The 19,264-nt window shown below is 40.4% G+C and overlaps 1 protein-coding gene across 1 annotated transcript; it reads left to right on the top strand.

Annotated features, from left to right (window-relative positions):
• The first annotated feature begins 4,637 nt into the window (after positions 1 to 4,637).
• On the top strand, positions 4,638 to 7,523 carry LOC131930916 (beta-1,4-galactosyltransferase galt-1-like). The gene is made up of 3 exons (XM_059287614.1): positions 4,638 to 5,044; positions 5,555 to 5,797; positions 6,450 to 7,523. The coding sequence occupies exons 1-3, from the start codon at positions 4,656 to 4,658 to the stop codon at positions 7,390 to 7,392; spliced, it is 1,575 nt and encodes a 524-aa protein (XP_059143597.1). The 5' UTR covers positions 4,638 to 4,655; the 3' UTR covers positions 7,393 to 7,523.
• Positions 7,524 to 19,264: the final 11,741 nt, after the last annotated feature.

Here is a 19,264-nt window from a genome sequence, read left to right as displayed (position 1 = left end):
GGCTGTCGAGTTTTAGCCCATTGAAATTAAGACTGTAGTTCAACACTGTAGTTTTTAAAACTAGCATTTTGGTTGAAAACATAGGCTTAACTATTTCAATTTCACACGTTGCGAAGTTTTCCATATGTAAAACACAATATATCGATATTCTTTTTATAAGGTGTAGTGTATGAAGTGTTCAAGGGGATTTCTTTAAAAAAAAAAGAATTGTCACTAGAGTTGGTTGATGAAAAGTTTGTATTTTACATTTCATTTTCATTTTCTGCCTTCATTTCTAATAAAAGTTTTATAATTGAGTGAAATAAATAAGTATTCGAAACCAAGACGGGAGAATAAAACGATAATTTGTTTCAGAGCTTTTAAAATTAGCAACTGTCAGTTTTAATCCATTCGGCCGTACTATATAACTAGATAAAACGTTATTTTTGTGTACACAGCATTCGTCTTTACTTTCAATTAATTAATTAGGCTGTAGCCTCAATGCTCGATATTTTAAAGGTGTATGCATGCAAGTTTTGTAAAATACGTCACAATCCTGAGGATTAAGTAAGTAAGTAATATATATATATATATATGTGTGTGTGTGTGTGTGTGTGTGTGTTTTAGAGCACTAAACAGGACTAGGAGCAACGATTTCACTGTGTGTAATAAAATTTTATACCGGCAACAGTAAAACCGCGAGGTACTTTTATTCTTTTTTTCTGACTATTGTGTTAGGCCAGTGTGTTCTGTAGAGGCGGGGTATGTGTATTACATTGCATGTGTCGGGTCTGTGTGCTAAAACGGTGTATTAAACCGCACCGTGTAATGTGTCTAGCGGCCATTTTTTTTCCGTCTGAGAAGGCACTAGGTTAAGATAGTCAACGGTATCGGTCGCCATTTATGCATACGGGACAGCATTGTGTCACCTGACACTGACATTAGTGCCACAATTTTAACGACTCTTTTACATGACACACACCGACCTTGACACCAACATGTCCGTTAGCACATGGGGGCAGTGTTTCTTTCAGACTTTTTTTCCCGGGGGAGGGGGGGCACTTGATATTTTCGGGGGGGGGGGGGGGGAGCGGGGGCGGTCAACATTTTCCGGAGGTGGGCGGACACTGGTAAAAGTATATGTTTTCTATATAAATTCCATTTCGTTCGAGGGGGGGGGGGGGCGGTAGACTTTTTTCGGGAAGGGGGCTCCGCCCCCTCCGAAGAGGTGCCTGGAAGAAACTTTGCATGGGGGTCGGGAACAAAAGCTGAACTTTTAGAAATTTTAACCAGTTTGGTTACTATACATGATCGTTGAGCGGTTTACCATTTGTTTATATATGGAGGTAATATATCGTTATACTATATAACACGAGCATTGATTATTATTTTATTGAGTGCGTGTACGTGTACGTGTACGTGTACGTGTACGTGTACGTGTACGTGTACGTGTACGTGTACGTGTACGTGTACGTGTACGTGTACGTGTACGTGTACGTGTACGTGTACGTGTACGTGTACGTGTACGTGTACGTGTACGTGTACGTGTACGTGTACGTGTACGTGTACGTGTACGTTTGTTACATCCTATACCCGAGAAAAATATCCGTCTCATAATGTTTCATGGATGTCTATAAAAATGACTGTGTAAAGCCACATTTCTCGTGTTACTTTATCCTCCTGTAACTTTGTATTATTCCTGTTTGTGTACTGTGATACTGCACCATTGAAAACGTGAACAGATTTTCCATTTACGTGGCCATTCTAATCCCTTTAATCGCTATTCTTCATTCACACTCTGAAAGTTGATTACTACCGCAAGTGCTTAATTAAAAAAAATCTTTCCGCAACATGCATAGAGTCGCACACTATTCAAGTGGGCGTTCAAAATGTAAAAAAAAATAATTCTAAAATCTTTTCAATGTTGGTGTGCTGGTAGTCTTCAGATTTTTAGTTTGGTGACACCACTTTACTGATTGGTGACACAGTGTGTCATCAGATTTATAGTTTGGTGACAATACTCTACTGATTGGTGACACAGTGTGTCATCAGATTTATAGTTTGGTGACAATACTCTACTGATTGGTGACACAGTGTGTCATCAGATTTATAGTTTGGTGACACAGTGTATCATCACATTTATAGTTTGGTGACACTACTCTACTGATTGGTGACAGTGTCATCAAATGCCTTACATGTTGGTGTGCAGGTATCATTTCAATTTATAGTTTGGTGACATAGGGTGCCACTAATCTAAAGATTGTGACACAGTGTGTCACCACGCTACAGATTGATGACACAGTGTGTCAGCACGCAACAGATTGGTGACACTAGCCATGTAACAAATCACAGCCTGTGTTGGACACACTTCAGTGAACTTTAGGTATACCCCGTTTTGGTTGCAAGTGCCAGACCAACAGAAATATGTTGTACGGCTCCTGATAGTACAAGACACTGGGGTAATAGAAGTACCAGATGAGGCTGTTAACAGAGGCAAACTTTAGGAATATTAAACTCGCTCCGCCTGTTAACAATACGTGTTTGTTGATATGTGTGTTTGTTTCTATGTGTATATGTGTGTGTCGGGGGGGGGGGGGGGTGGTTGTTGTCGGGCGGAAGTATTTACATCCCCATTTCCTTGCCAAATATGAAGAATAAAGTTCTAATTGTAGATATTATTAAAATATATATTTGATCTCAAACAAATTTAAGAAAGTAATATTCCTCTGAAACCAGAAGTAATTGTATTTTATAAATTAACATTTGTTTCACTGTAAGTGTAAGTAAAATTTTAAAAATGTATCGCATTTTCTTTAGTTGAATTTATGTATATCATAAAATACTAATTTCCCCGTGTAGGACGTAAGCTTCCAATTGTTTACATTCACCTGTGTCCATACATCATTTCCTTACACCCCAGCCTCCGTCCCTATATACCGATAGTGTTCAACGGCCGTCTAAACAGAAGAGCCATTCAAATGTCAAGTCATAGACTAGCAAAGCAATGACGGAGCTTGCATCTCGAATTGAAATATTTGGGTACCTATATATATATTTAATCAGAGCGAATAAAAAAACGGAACTGAATGCTAATAGTAAATGTAGAATATTTTCCTAAAATCATATAATAAAAAAAAATACTTTCTTCTACTCCTACTGGCGAGGTATCCGAGGATAGGTAATTCAAAAGACTCACTACTAGTGATGTTTACAGATAATTATATTTTCAGATAATTGCCACTCTCATAACTAATTTTAAAAGCAGAAGTACTTCGCAAATAATTAAATTCTACATTAATGATACTCTAAGCTACGTGATATACACGTTGTTTTAAGTGCTTAATTAATTAGACCTAAGCTACGTTATACACATTGTTTTAAGTGCTGAATTAATTAGACCTAAGCTACGTTATACACATTGTTTTAAGTGCTGAATTAATTAGACCTAAGCTACGTTATACACATTGTTTTAAGTGCTGAATTAATTAGACCTAAGCTACGTTATACACATTGTTTTAAGTGCTGAATTAAGTAGACCTAAGCTACGTTATACACATTGTTTTAAGTGCTTAATTAATTAGAAGGTCTAGTGACACCGGAAGTAAAACGTCGTCTGGGAAAGTTCTTGTTGCAGTTGCGGATTTTTTTTTATTAATAATTTGGGAAATTAAAGAAAGACGGGAACCCTAATAAACATCTAGCTCAGCAGCCAGCCTGCAGATAAGCCGGTCTATGGCTAAAACCATGACTAGTTCAACCCGACTCTATCCGTTTCAGATGAACGAATACACCACTTTTAAAAAGCAAGTAACGCACGGGTAGAGGAATTTTGAAAAAAGATACCATTGAATTAAAGTTATGCCTGGCTGCGCTTAAATAGCTTGCAGTGTGTGTGTGTGTGTGTATTGTGTGTGTGTGTGTGTGTGTGTGTAGGGGGGGGGGGTTGGGGAGGGGGGGCGGGAACAAGGTCGCTTAGTGTTGGTTGATTGCCTACACATAGAGGAATCTTACCAAACTATACATTGGATAATATTGCATGAATCTTTACCAAACTACACATTGGATAATATTGCATGAATCTTTACCAAACTACACATTGGATAATATTGCATGAATCTTTACCAAACTGTATATCAGAGAATATTGCATGTATATTTACCAAACTACACATTGGGGAATATTGCATGAATCTTTACCAAACTTTATATCAGAGAATATTGCATGTATATTTACCAAACTACACATTGGGGAATATTGCATGAATCTTTACCAAACTTTATATCAGAGAATATTGCATGTATATTTACCAAACTACACATTGGGGAATATTGCATGGATCTCTACCAACAAGTCGGCATGTTTTGTTTTTTTAAAACATGTTTAATATCTTAATATATATTACGATAAATCACTGTTTCAAAACGTATTATATCAATTGAAAATAAAAAAAATGGGATGTCTTAAACCAATGGAAGGGGTGGAGGAAGGGGGGCGCCGATACCAGGTTCGCTGGAGGGGTGTAGTTGTAAAACGCCAGCGTTTTTACGATGATAGAAAGAGCACAACAATTAGACAGTATAAATATAATTAGTTTTCTATAACTCCACAGGGGACACAACCCACGAACCTGCGGGAGATAATTTCTATAACTCCACAGGGGACACAACCCACGAGAGATGCCGTGCTGGAAAGGCTGTTGGTGCTCCTCGATGATCCGATCCAGGTGCAAGTTCCTGGTCGTCACGTGCGTCGTCGTGCTGGCCTTGACCTTTGGCCTGCGCTTCAAGACTGTCGTCACGCTGAGCCGTGAGTCCAGAGAGCTGCACGGTTTTCGGCCGGCAGACAGGCCGGATGTAAGAGGACCGGCAGATGGGCCGGATATAAGAGGACCGGCAGATGGGCCGCATGTAAGAGGACCGGCAGATGGACCGGAAGTTAGAGGACCGGCAGACAGGCCGGATGTAAGAGGGCCGGCAGACAGGCCGGATGTAGGAGGACGGGAAGTAAACAACAACATGGCACCTCAACTGATTAGATCCAACAACACAGTCCAAACATCGGTCAGGTAAATCGACATCTGTGGATAAAATAAAACCTCACACTTTATGTTATACTTCAGTCAACCCTCCCCCCCCTCTAATCTCCTATCATTTCAGTCCCAGGACAGTTCAGCTACTATTTTGTCCATCGGCATGTATTTTGTACGATACATCATTCTAAGTGTAAAAGTAAAAAAAAAATAAAGATTCCTCTTTAGACCTAGCGATCCATCGGGCAGTTGAGGCAGAGTTCATATATTTCTTGACCTCGGCTTATCAAGGGATGTGTACCCAGCCACCTTTACTTTCCCTAACGTGATTTAAGTACCCATCAGAGGTGGGTGGATTCGGGGACTTTCCATTGATTCGTGACTTTCGGGTTAGCAGTTCAACGCTCTACCGCTCGGCCACATCGTCCCCTCCTTTGTCTTCTTAGTTCTAGTATCTAAATCTGTTCATTTTGTGCATGTCCAAATTAATTCTAACACAACTTAATTTTCGTACCTAATTATCACGGGTCATCATTATATCACCAGGGTCAACCCTACGGGTCAGCGTGGGTCAGCTGGAGATGACGGTAACTTCCAGCCAATCGGCAGCCATCAGTGCTGGGTGTATTCTGCCTTCTACGACACTCTGAACGGCATCAGGTTCCTGCGGGTCATGGCTATAGAGAACAACGAAACAAATACGCCCGTCTTCTGCCAGATTTGGGAGAACGGCTCCAGTCGGCTGATCGGCGGGAAGAAGATATTGTTGCCAGATCACCATTTTAAGAGGTAAAAGAGTTTTTTTTTAAAAAAAATTAACGAATTTCAATAAATCAATATTTTTAAAATTTCGAACTCTTTTTTAAAAGGAAAATTTCTATTTTTTTTTTACAATGTACATCTGCTTGTCATCATCTTTAACACGTACCCGCCTAAGGCACATGGGGCAGGTGAAGTAGAATTAATCTGTTTCAATAGCGTGATCACCTCTATACCTAACCGCCTTAGTCACCCTAACATGAGCCTGAAGTATTTGATCTGGGTGGATACAGGGACTTCCTACATCGCGGGATCCGAACTCGAGACTTTTGGGTTAGCATTCGCGTTTTATCTAGATAATAGTGATCTTAATATTCGTGTGAATATGTGTCTATATCGTTTCATTTTTAAAAGAATCTAGCTCGTTAGTGACGAAAAGGAAATTGTGATATTTAATTTGATAATCGAGGGTGATGTTTATGTCATTGCTTTCAACGGAATCTCGATATTTCAACATTTTAACCTACCGTTTACCTCAAACTCAACCCCAACCTAGTTTTTCTTCGGCTGTGCGAAGGATATGATTCTGAGAACACGGAAAGCTTAAGGAAATATATCAATCATTGATCTATGTGCTGGATCGTTAAATCAGTGATTAAAGTTTAATTTTTCTTTTCCCCAGGTACCGAAGTGTGAATTACGAATGCACACTAGACAACAATCAACATCCGGACCACGTCTCCATCGTATTTGATTCGTCAGAAGTTCCCACCAATCAGCTTGTGGTGAACTACCCCGCCCCCCAACTCCATGTTTTCACCACGTGTTATTCCGTCTTGTTCAACTTCAAAAATCCTTCACAAATCATCCAAAACATTGAATTTCACAGATTTTTAGGCATTCAACATTTTCACCTGTATAATTATAGCGTCAGTAATGAGACGGATAAAGTGTTACGTCATTATATACGTGAAGGTATCCTAACGGTTCACCAGTGGTCGCTGCCGAGCCTGGAGATCTGGTACTTCGCTCAAGTCCTCGCCATCAACGACTGCGTCTACCGCAACCGCAACGTATCCAAATACGTCATCATTCACGACATGGACGAGTTCATCGTTCCCATACGTCACAACACGCTGTCTGACGTCATAGCCATCGCGGAAGAAAATTACAAAAAAGAAAGCGTCACCATTACAAAAACCACGGGGAACATCGTTCAACCCTTGGGGTCTTTGACTTTTGAGACTTCCAACTTCTACGGAGTGTTGTCGTCGGAGGTGTGGGATATGGTGAAGAAGAACTTCTCCGTTTCGGCGAAAGACGATTACCTGATCCGACGATACCAGATTTTGCCTTTTCTTCACGTTCGAAGAGTCAATGAGACTTACAAGTACCTGGGTCGCTCCAAAACGATGGTCAGACCGGAACTGATCCTGTACGCCGGGATACACTACACGCGCGAACACCGTCACGACGCTACTCACACGCAGATTGGGGCCGAGCTGGTACTAATACACCACTTCCGGTATAACGGGAACACCCCTGTCCTTGACACGTCAGCCATGAGGTTTAAAGATCTGGTGTTTCCCAGAATTTTAGATAAACTCTCGGCGTTGATTGGTTGATATTTTACTCAAACTGAAAGCTCCTTGTTTATTTCGCTATCTTACAATGGTTATGCCCCTTTCACAAACAACACATAGATATCTATATTTATTAAGAACATGCATATATTAATGTTTATAAACGTTGATAACTAGGCATTTTAAAACTATATAACAAGTGATTTAAAAAAATTCCACAAGGATATAATCTACGGATAAGTTTAAGGAATCGACTTTTCTTCATCAGCCCCTCCCCCCCACCCCCCATCCCGTCACCCCCCTTCAGAGGCGTAGCGACGCCTCCCGGCGCCCGGGGCGAACTTTCAGTTTGGCGCCTCCCCCCCACATATATATATATATATATATATATATATATATATATATATATATATATATATATATATATATATATATATATATATATATATATATATATTTATATATATGCGTGTGTGTTTGTGTGTGCGACAGTCTGGAAAAAAATTAACAATTACACTGATTGTCGTTCCCTAAAACTTCATTGGACGTCAATCAAATTCCCCTTAAGATGCCGAAACGAATAAAAAGTAGAAAATCAAAAGAGCTTAGAACATTGGGCTCCATCGAACCCGAGAGGTTCGGTAATTCAGTCTTAGGGCTTCCGCGGAGGTCAAGACACACACCCGACTCATAGGATTCACGATCGGATTTTGTAATTGTGGACGATACAACTATTAAGGAGGGTTCGGTGATTGCGCATATCAAGTAAGAACCACTGCTTTAGAGTGTATTTTGTAGAAGTTGCAAGCCTTATTTGGTCTACTTTTGGTCGTGTTTTTAGAACAATTTCGATAATAGTAGGCCAATATTGCAATTTTGAATTATCAGTTAGGTTAAACAAAGTAATAATCAGTACAATATACTCATTTTCTTCTCTCTTAAAATTTTGGCAAAAAGTGTCGCTTCCCATCCACCCGCTCCGACAGTCTGCTATTTTACTGATCGGATAGCGATACATAATCCGTTATATTTATTTCTCTTTAATGCATTGATCCAGGCAAGATGTAATGCAATCAAGTAAAAGTATCTGATCTATCACGATCAATTTGAGAGAATCGTAAGAATCGTACAAAGAACTAGTCGCGTTATTGCTTAGAAAAACTGGGTAGTGAAATCGTCCATTAAAGTGTTAATACAATTGATTTCTTTTCTAGGTGTTAAAAGAGTACAAATCCTGCGATTTTTGTTAGTGAAAAAGCGCCCCTCCATCTTGGACAAAAATGGTAGAGCGGATTTTAAACGCCACTAACTCTTTTTATGTTACACAATCGTAAAATACGCTTTAGTTCAATGGGTTTCTTTTCTGAGAGATATCAGTTATTTATTCTTTAATCCGGTGTGAATTTTTTCGATTTTAGTCTTCGAAAAAGCCCCCCCCCCCCCCCTCCTCATCTAGGAAAGCCGGAAAGCGGTTTTTCCAGTCACTGTTTCTTAAAGATATACGTTTTACAGTTACACAATCAAGGTAGAAAACAGTTAAATCAGTATGCAAAGGCTCTTAGCCGTTAAATTTCTTTACTGTGACTGTTTATAATTCAAAACTGCAGCTTAAAATGAGCTTTTATTTTTTTTCTACCCCTTTTGGCGCCCCCTTAGGGTCGGCGCCCGGGGCGGCCGCCCTCCCCGCCCTCCCCTAGCTACGCCTCTGCCCCCCTTGGAGTCCGACTTTGAACCATCAGCCACAACTCTCTAAAGTTCTCTGTCTGAGCCACTCGCCTCAGCTGGCTCCAAATGTGGCCCACACCACCGAGTTGGCTCAATGGGCGGCCCATCAGGGAGGTGTCTACTTCAAGCTCTCACCCCCATTTGTTATTTTTGGGACAGCCTCGTTCCCGATGTCATTAGAGATACTCAACACTTTTCCAACCCAGACCTAAATACAGGAAAATATTTGACTATATATTACTAGCTTCTTGCTAAACATCATTTCAACAAAATATTTCAAAATAATGGGGATTTGAATTTGTTTCATTAACTAAAGACCAAACAACAAGCTTATCCCTGTGAATATAATGTGGTGGTATTTTTCAAAATGATTAATTAGATTGGAGGACAATTAGGCACTGGACGCGGGAGGGGGGGGGAAGGGTCTATATTGAAGCCGTAGTATAGCAACTACACATAGAATGTAATATGTTTTCCAACACGTTGTAGTGTTTACTGATGCACGTGTGTGTGTGTAGTTGTGTGTGTATGTGTGTGTTTACGTGTGTGTATGTGTTCCTGTCGCTGTGAATGACAATATGTATGCATACGTGTGTATTTTTTTCCTCTTTTCGTTCCACCTTCTATTAAATTTTCCATTCTAGTATTTCAAACAAAAATTTATTTTTCTTTGTAATTCTTAATGCCATTAAATTTTTTATTAAAATATCCTAACAGTTATATCGTACATTAAATTGTAATTGTAGTTGTACTGTAATTGTTTTCCCCTAACCTGGATCAGAATAACGTTACCAAACACTACAGAAACTAAATCTTTATATCTGGAGCGAGATCAGGTCAAAAAGCCGACGTAGAGAAAAAGCAGACGTAGACAAAAGGCCGACATAGACTGCCAGTCCGACAATAGACTCTTCCAAAATATAGATGTTTTAGGTTGCTTGCAGTATTCTAATATCAGTTTTAATGTTGGAGTCAAAATTGAGGTTAGAGCTTTATTAGGCCTTAACATAAGATTTTGATTAGGGATTAGGTTGATGGCATTGATTTTAGTAAGTTATATTAGTCTAAATTTACTACCAGTAACCTAACACCCCTTTTAAAGAATATTCCATCATTTTAGTAACACTAAACACACACCCATTACCAATCAATTGGAGACAAATCTTCATTGAAACCTACACTACAGTACACTAAGTCCATTTATATAGCTCACAATCTCCCCCCCCCCTTCTATTGCATCAAGCATTTGGTTGTTGACAGATAAAGGAAAAAAAAAACATTGATTTTTATTTCTTGACAAAACCATGTTCATTGAGTCACCCACTTGACAAAAGCCATGTTCATTGAGTCACCCATTTAGACGCATGACTCAGTCCGTGACGTGCTCTTCTAATCCCATTCTCCGGGACGTTTTGTGTGTGTCTGGGACGTCATTGTAATGCCATTGACCGGTAATGCACTGTAAAATCTACACCAATAGGGCTGGTAAGTAGGTCACCAACCAGTTCTACGGCTCAATAAAACCATAGAACTGGTTGGTGACCTACTTACCAGCCCTAATATTGTAAGCCCACTGACGTCTTCGTCAATGATGATTAATCAATGACGTCAACAACTTGCTCATATAGCCTATAGTAATCATTATGCAGCTCATGTTTACATACATGACTCTCGTGAAAATGACTACCACACAGTGGGATACTAAAAATGACGCCGGCGAAAAATGACGTCCACTTCAATGATTACATAAATGACGTCCACGTCAGTTACAACAAGAAATGATGTTCACATCAATGACTACAAAAATGACGACCACATCAATGAATACAAAAATGACGACCACATTAATGAGTAAATAATAATCATTAAAAAAGTTTTTAAAAACCCACGTTTTCTGATTGAACTAAAAAGTAGAAAATAAATGTTATACATCACAATAATGCAAGCGATCACTCTACTATAAGCGATCAAAAACGTGGGGCGCCGTGATTTTCTTACAGTTTCTAATACTATTGGCTTTTATTAGGGAGCTTGTAGAGAGTCAAGTCTCGTAAAAAGACAAATCGTAAAAAACACGTTGTGTGAATACGTTACTGACTAGAACACATAGATTTGAACCCGCGCCGAGTGGGATAGCAATCGTGTGCCCAACCACTCGACCATATCGTCTCCCCCATACTGGCCACCAGTTGTTACGTTCTGGTTGTTTGTACACAAACACTGCGTGAACACTAGTCAGTAAGCAAAAAGAGGGAGAGTCCCGAACTTTGTTTTCATCAAATTACAGTTACTGGGTTATGTCCCTTTTCCCCACGTTTTTGTACAATTATATAGCGGCCTAAAATGATCAATAAAATGTTTCCATGGATCAATTTAGTAATAATAACAATTGAATATTCTATGGTCATCGGAAACAAAGCTCCCCTGAAAATTTCAGCGCGCTAGCTAACCGGGAAGTGCCCGAAATTTCGATCGCAAGATTTGATTGGAGAACCAAACAGACACGAAAGCAAGTTAAAAAAAACGTGGGAAAAACATAACGTCCACATCAATGACTACAAAAATGACGACCACATCAATGAGTAAAAAAAAACGTCCACATCAATGACTACAAAAATGACGACCACATCAATGAGTAAAAAAAAACCGTCCACTTCAATGAATACAAAAATGACGACCACATCAATGAGTAAAAAACATAACGTCCACATCAATGACTACAAAAATGACGACCACATCAATGAGTAAAAAACATAACGTCCACATCAATGAATACAAAAATGACGACCACATCAATGAGTAAAAAACATAACGTCCACATCAATGACTACAAAAATGACGACCACATCAATGAGTAAAAAACATAACGTCCACATCAATGAATACAAAAATGACGACCACGTCGATGTTTACAAAAAATGACGTCCGCATTAATTACACCTGCACCATAAACCACACGAAACCCCTTTTATCCCAGATCGTGTTCACCTACCACCACAAAACCCCTTTTATCCCAGATCGTGTGTTCACCTACCACCACGAAACCCCTTTTATCCCAGATCACGTGTTCACCTACCACCACGAAACCCCTTTTATCCCAGATCGTGTGTTCACCTACCACCACGAAACCCCTTTTATCCCAGATCCTATGTTCACCTACCACCACGAAACCCCTTTTATCCCAGATCACGTGTTCACCTACCACCACGAAACCCCTTTTATCCCAGATCCTATGTTCACCTACCACCACGAAACCCCTTTTATCCCAGATGGTGTGTTCACCTACCACGAAACCCCTTTTATCCCATATCGTGTGTTAACCTACCACAATATCACGTGACCACGCAGGTCCCACTCATTACGATCAGGCCCGCTAATGACCGACCCCACCACCACCAGGTTTACCTACATAAAAGTCAACGCGGCACAGTTTCCACCATTTTGTTTGACCCCCTCTGACCCCTGCAGTATTTACCTCGGTCTCAGCTATCAACAAACCGTCGACAGCTAGACCGTAGCTGTGGGTGTCACTGGGGCTTAATTAAGTGCTAACTGCATGTCCAACCTCCACCCCTACACCACCCCCTATCCCACCCCCGTTAACATAACTACTTGTTATTATGTTACGTCTATTCCAGAACAGTCGAAAACAGAAACCTAGACTAGGTTCAATAACGAGAAAATGTGTTAATAATTTGTTTTTGTGTTTGAAAATATGTGTCATGTGTTTTTTAAATTAAGAAAATGATTTGCTGGATGACAGACGAGCGATGCTTTTGATGGACGACGAATACCTATTATATCAGACTTGCATGCTTTGTTGGACATTTTAAAAATATTTTTGTTGGGCTTGAAAACTGTTTTTTGGGTTCTTTTTTAAAATATTTTTTTAGAGCGTGGATGATGAGGGCGAGTGATGGCGTGAACATGCTTTAAAAATAACAAATAAACATGGCTGAAGTTTCGCTGAAACGAGAAATACTGCTAGATCAGGGACGGATCAGGAACATACATAAAGGCTGGAATACAGAAAAGAGCAGGCAGTTCTAAGCTAACAGCTGGTAAGACAGAACTACGAATTAGTAACTAAAATGTAAAATATGTTTTGTTGTACAGCGTTGACAATTGCCGATCGACAAAGGGAGGGGTGGGGGAGGGAGGTATTGAAAGGGCTACATTCTTTTATAAATACCTGCCAAAGGCGAATATTCAATATAGGTTAGGTTATGTTAGGTTAACCTGACGCTCTCTATCTTTCCAGGCATCTCTGTCCTGGGCTCTCTCCAACTGTCCCCAGGCCAGTCTCTCCAACTGTCCCAGGTGTATCCAGGCTAGTCTCTCCAATTGTCCCCAGGTGTATCCAGGCTAGTCTCTCCAACTGTCCCCAGGTGTATCCAGGCTAGTCTCTCCAATTGTCCACAGGTGTATCCAGGCTAGTCTCTCCAACTGTCATCAGGCTAGTCTCTCCAACTGTCCACAGGTGTATCCAGGCTAGTCTCTCCAACTGTCCCCAGGTGTATCCAGGCTAGTCTCTCCAACTGTCCCCATGTGTATCCAGGCTAATCTCTCCAACTGTCCCCAGGTGTATCCAGGCTAGTCTCTCCAACTGTCCCCAGGTGTATCCAGGCTAGTCTCTCCAATTGTCCGCAGGTGTATCCAGGCTAGTCTCTCCAACTGTCCACAGGTGTATCCAGGCTTGTCTCTCCAACTGTCCCCAGGTGTATCCAGGCTAGTCTCTCCAACTGTCATCAGGCTAGTCTCTCCAACTGTCCCCAGGTGTATCCAGGCTAGTCTCTCCAACTGCCCCCAGGTGTATCCAGCCTAGTCTCTCCAACTGTCCCCAGGTGTATCCAGCCTAGTCTCTCCAACTGTCCCAAGGTGTATCCAGGCTAGTCTCTCCAACTGTCCCCAGGTGTATCCAGGCTAGTCTCTCCAACTGTCCCCAGGTGTATCCAGGCTAGTCTCTCCAACTGTCCCCAGGTGTATCCAGGCCAGTCTCTCCAACTGTCTCCAGGTGTATCCAGGCTAGTCTCCCCAATGGTCCACAGGTGTATCCAGGCTAGTCTCTCCAACTGTCCACAGGTGTATCCAGGCTAGTCTCTCCAACTGTCATCAGGCTAGTCTGTCTAACTGTCCCCAGGAGTATCCAATCTTCTTGGTTTCTTCATTCATGTCACGTCTCCAGCTTTTAAATATAAAGAAGTTGTTTGATAAAAAAACCTAAAACAGTAGTTAAAGAAAGGAAAGGTGAAGTTCCAGTGGAAGAAGATATCTGAAAAAGGAGATTGATACATACGTCAAGGAAACCGGTAACACGTATAACCAGACAAAGTATATCGTTAAATCAACGAGGATCAAGAGAAAGTGGAGAAAAAGACAGGAATATTATTTGAAAGAATTCAATGGGAAAAAATTCAGTAAAGGACAGATCCTGTAAATGGATTATTCACCACTGTGAGTTGAAAAAGGCGAAGATGAAGAAGATTTATTGTTAGACCTAGATTGATTGCTCAACAAAAATGTTATATTTGACATTGCTCTTAAATTCTGATTTTCTGAGAAATAAAAAAAAAACAACCCAACTATTGTATGTGTAGAAAACAACCAACAACTACCAATGTTTTTAACTTCTCAACTCTTATAAAGTACTAGCTTATTTTCCCATAGTTTACGGGTCAGTCAACTGGAGAATGCGTTAACTAGGCGTGCAAACACTTATTTAAAAAAAAAGTGCTTAATAGTGTCGCACGCAATTATTTTATTCCCAGGTTAGGTGTTTCGTTTGACTAGGGCTTGCCTTTCTACAGTCTGGGTAGCTGGTATATGTCATACACCATGTGGTGCAGTGTGGTTGTGGTTGACGGCTGGTTGGGCCGTGGTTGTAGTTAACATCTGGTTGCCATGGTTATTTTTAACTCTTGGTTGGGACAAAGTTGTTATACACAGATGGTTGGACCATGGTTGTTATACACAGATGGTTGGAGCATGGTTGTATTAGACAGCTGATCGAGCTATGGTTGTGTCCGACAGATGGTTGCGACATGGTTGAGCTTGGCAGCTGGTTGGTCAATGGTTGAGTTGACATCTGGTTGCAACCTGCCAGTATTTGACAGCTGGTTGCGACATGATTATACTTGACAGCTGGTTGCACCAAGGTTGTACTTGACAAATCCGCCCTCTTGTAAAACAACTTGTAAAACTTAGCCACGGGATTAAAGTGCTCAGCCAATTTGTGTACCTGACATTAGATCCACCCCCTCCCTTAACACCCCCCTCTCCCCAACATACGTTGCCCATCTAACGACTCTCTAAATGGCGTGTGAAGTCGGGAGAAACGAGTTAAAAAAACATTTCCACAATTTTTCTATTTTTTCCCCTCTCACCTTTTCCCCTCGCACTCCCCCGACCGACGTGAGCTAAAAGCGGCGCGCGCAATCAAGGAACAAGCGTAAACATTAGTTCAGCACTAAATGAGCGCGCTGCGGGGCTTAGAATCACGTGCAAATTGAAAAGCGATACCCGGATGTAGACTTTTTTTTATTATTAGAAAAAATATTATGGCACTGAAATTTAACAAAATTTTAAACTGCAGAAGCTGTTAACATCGAAATTTCACAGGAAAATAATAAGCCAATATGTAATTTAGAAATGTTTTGAAACATTTACCGTCTTTGAAAAATATTTTTCAAAGTTTATTTCTGTTTTTATTTTGTGGTTGGTTGTGAGTGATGTCTCCGGTGAGCTTGTAAGATCTTTGTATCGGAGTTTAAAGTACAATTTATTTCAAAAATACAAGGAACTCTAGACTACTGAATGGCTGGTTTTACTTTCCATATTAGTTTATTACAAGACTTTTCCACTTAGAAGACTTGTGAGTTAATTATGCCTCTGTCCGAAAAATATTGTCCCCCCCCCTCCCCCACAGGCTGGGAAACATTTTTTTTCAACAATAACAATAATCATCGAAAATGAACGAATCGTGACATGAAACCAATCAGCTTTATCGATTAGATTCCACACGCCTATTACAGAAGAAAACCAGGCTCTAGAGATCAGGACCTCTGTCGTAACGAATTCTATTTCAACCGTTTTTATCCCGCGTAATTTCTGCGATCTTCATACGAATATTTGGCATTGCGGGTCAAAAGACAATCAACATTTCCCCAAAAGTAATTAATCCCCCCCCTCCATCCCCAACCCGTCTAACTCTCGATGTAAATGAAACAAACTACTTTTTGCCCAAATATACGATATTTTCAAACACCTTTTTTTTTGTTGACAAATCGACATTCATTTCCGCTGTAAATTTGGCTTTGCAGATTAGGTGTCACCCCCAGCCCCCTTGACCTAAATGGTGTCACCCGGTGTTGTCCGCACCACTTTCCCACCTTGTGACGCTACTGCAAACATTAACAAGTACGAATTAAACATAGTCATAAACATGATGTCTTTTCATAGGATAGTAGCGTTCGTCTGTTTCTTTGACATAAATGAGGTGTTTGTGTGGTCAGAACAGTGTCCAGTCGTCTTTAACTTATCCAACATTAAGTCAGGTACCCATCAGAGCTGAGTGGACTCTGGTACCCTATGTCTTACTGACTAGAGATAATCGAAATAGACGCTTCCTAGTAAGCAATCGAGTATTTTACCAATTACAATGTAATTTTTAAAGCAGCATATTTTCCGCAAATAGGAAGGGAATAAATTACACATAATTCCAACTCTAGCGAAACACTCGGCTCCAATATAAAGCATCTTAGCATTATTCTTATCGCTTGTCTTATCGGTAATGTTATCACCAGTCTCATCCAAGACATCCGTCTTAATCAGCTCCGCGACAAATTAAACCTAATGTTTATTAATACACCCCTCGCCGGGTGCCAGCCCCTGTCGTCTGCTGGGGTAGAGCTGGAAGGATGAGGGGCGGGATAAGGAGATGGCTGACACCCCGGGGTGAGATAGCTGTTGTTAGGAGTGACGGAGTTGTCGGTCTGGGGTGGCGCAGCCTCGTTCAGGAATCGCTTCGAGAACGAGGCTCAATCCATCATAGGAAAAGAAAAATGTAAAAAAAAAAATTCTTCCCCTATTTTAAAACTATTTTTTTACCGTAGAACTATGTGTATAATAATGTTCAGGTTTCTAAAATCCAAAATGTATATTTTTGCTTGAAAATAAATAAATATTGGATCAACTTTTAACTTTCTCGTTCAAATTTTAACTCTTAGAAGGAAGCAACTTTTTTTTTGTAATATTTATTTTTTCAAATTTTTTTTTGGTTGTTTCAAGTTTACCTAGCCTCGCTTGTCAAGCGCGAGCTAGAAGAAAACCTATCGAATGGGAATTCGTTCTGCCTTGTCGGCTGTTAGCGGTTCACCGCGGTGAATAGACATAAATTTAGCAATTTTTGGCTCCTGGTTTTCGGGTTGTTATTTTCCCCCCTGTCTCCCGTGTTGTGTTACGGTTATTAATCTACTACAATGTACCAGTCTTTCAGCTACGTCAAAGGGGTCAGGGAGGAACTTGTTCTGTAATAAATTTCACGAAATTTGTTTGAAAACAACAGAGTGCCTTACCTTTCCTACACAGTACTTTCCCCTTTTGTATCTACATCGGTATCTTAAATTTATCTCTTGCTCTTTGTTTTCTTTTGTGCGTATTAATTTTTCTTTCGCCATATTTTCTTTGTTATTTAGTTTTTCTTTTTCCTGATTCATAATTGTATGATTGGAGGGGATTTCCTCCAACTTAATTAAGAATTGTGTCAACAAGTTATGCACCATAAAGCCCGTTGAATCAGACTTCAGTCTAGTTTTCTCTCAGGATTTGCTTCCATAGCCCAACAACAATCCGCAAAAGTAGCAGTTGTTTGATTTTGGAGCTTTCTCTCCTAGATTGGTCGCTGTTCCCGGCCATAGAGTCTTATATATCCGGGGGTTCAAACTTGGTACGTCTAGAGTTATGTGCTGCCCCACCCGACCACCCGACCACGCCGTCCCCCCCCCCCCCCCTCTATTTAGTTAACATGCCGCTTGTATTTTAGTAAACTTTTAATCTCTATCTGGAAGAGTTTCGAGTCACTAAAATATTTTGGCGTGTACCTTTTAAAAGAAATGTAGTGGCTTAGAGGTAGAAAGTCATTTGATGCAGTGTTTCTTTCTGATATTTTTCTCTTGAAAGGGGTGTGGCATCTTAGACTTTCGTGGAGGGGGGAGTAGGGACACTGGTTACAGTATTTATTTTCTATCTAAATTATATAGTTTTTTTTTCTATTTCGTTCTAGGGAGCAGTGGGTAGTAGGGGTGGTGGACCTAATTTGTGTGTGTAGGAGGGGTTTACCTTCCCCTTAAAGAGATGCCTATAAAACTGTCATCTGATGTTAAGGATTTAGCTTATCCTGCATTGCCCAAATTTACAATTCTAGTGGGTGCCATGGAAACCACAGGCTTAGGGCGATGTGTCGGACACACACATACCACAGCATAAGGTGAGTGTCGGACATACACATTTATCACGAACATACAAAACGTATGAGAAAAGATGTGTCAGACACCCACATAAAGGTCTCAGGAACAGATACACCCAACATTACCTTACAGTGGAGCAAGTCAAAATTAATGAACCTGCATCAAATATAGAATGGGTTAAAACGACTAGCTTCTCGAAGAATAAGTTAAAGATTTTTTTTATTTGAACGGAAATATCTAGCATCACTGCTCAAACACATTTTTACAAACTACGTTATTACCGCTGGTGAAGACCGTACGTACAGGTGCCGTACCTCTTCAAAAACACCCCCCATTTTGCTTCGTGTTTTCATCGCATAAGATCTTCCACCATCTCGCTATTGTACCTGCATCTTACTGCGCTGAAAGGTTTTCCTTAGACAAAAAAAAATCTTCCACTGACAACAAACTTTAATGAAGAAAATTGTTTTCTGATTCGAGTTCCCATCTCGCCATTGTACCTGCATCTTACTACGCTGAAAGATCTTCCTTAGACCAAAAAAAAAAAAATCTTCCACTCCCAACAAACTTTAATGAAGAAAATTGTTTTCTGATTCGAGTTCCCTTCAAGCCTATTGCGTTACTCCCTAAAGATTGCCGGCAACGATGAAACGCGATAACGACGTACGCAGCGATGACACGGCTCTTCATCGTCGAATGAGATGGCCAAGACCGATAGGGCCAAT

The sequence above is a fragment of the Physella acuta genome, unplaced genomic scaffold (assembly GCF_028476545.2).
Source record: "Physella acuta isolate Inbredline_101_S28 unplaced genomic scaffold, ASM2847654v3 ptg000010l, whole genome shotgun sequence".
NCBI classification, from domain to species: domain Eukaryota; kingdom Metazoa; phylum Mollusca; class Gastropoda; family Physidae; genus Physella; species Physella acuta.
Note: the sequence above shows the minus strand (reverse complement) of the source record. Positions and strands in the feature narration are given on the sequence as shown.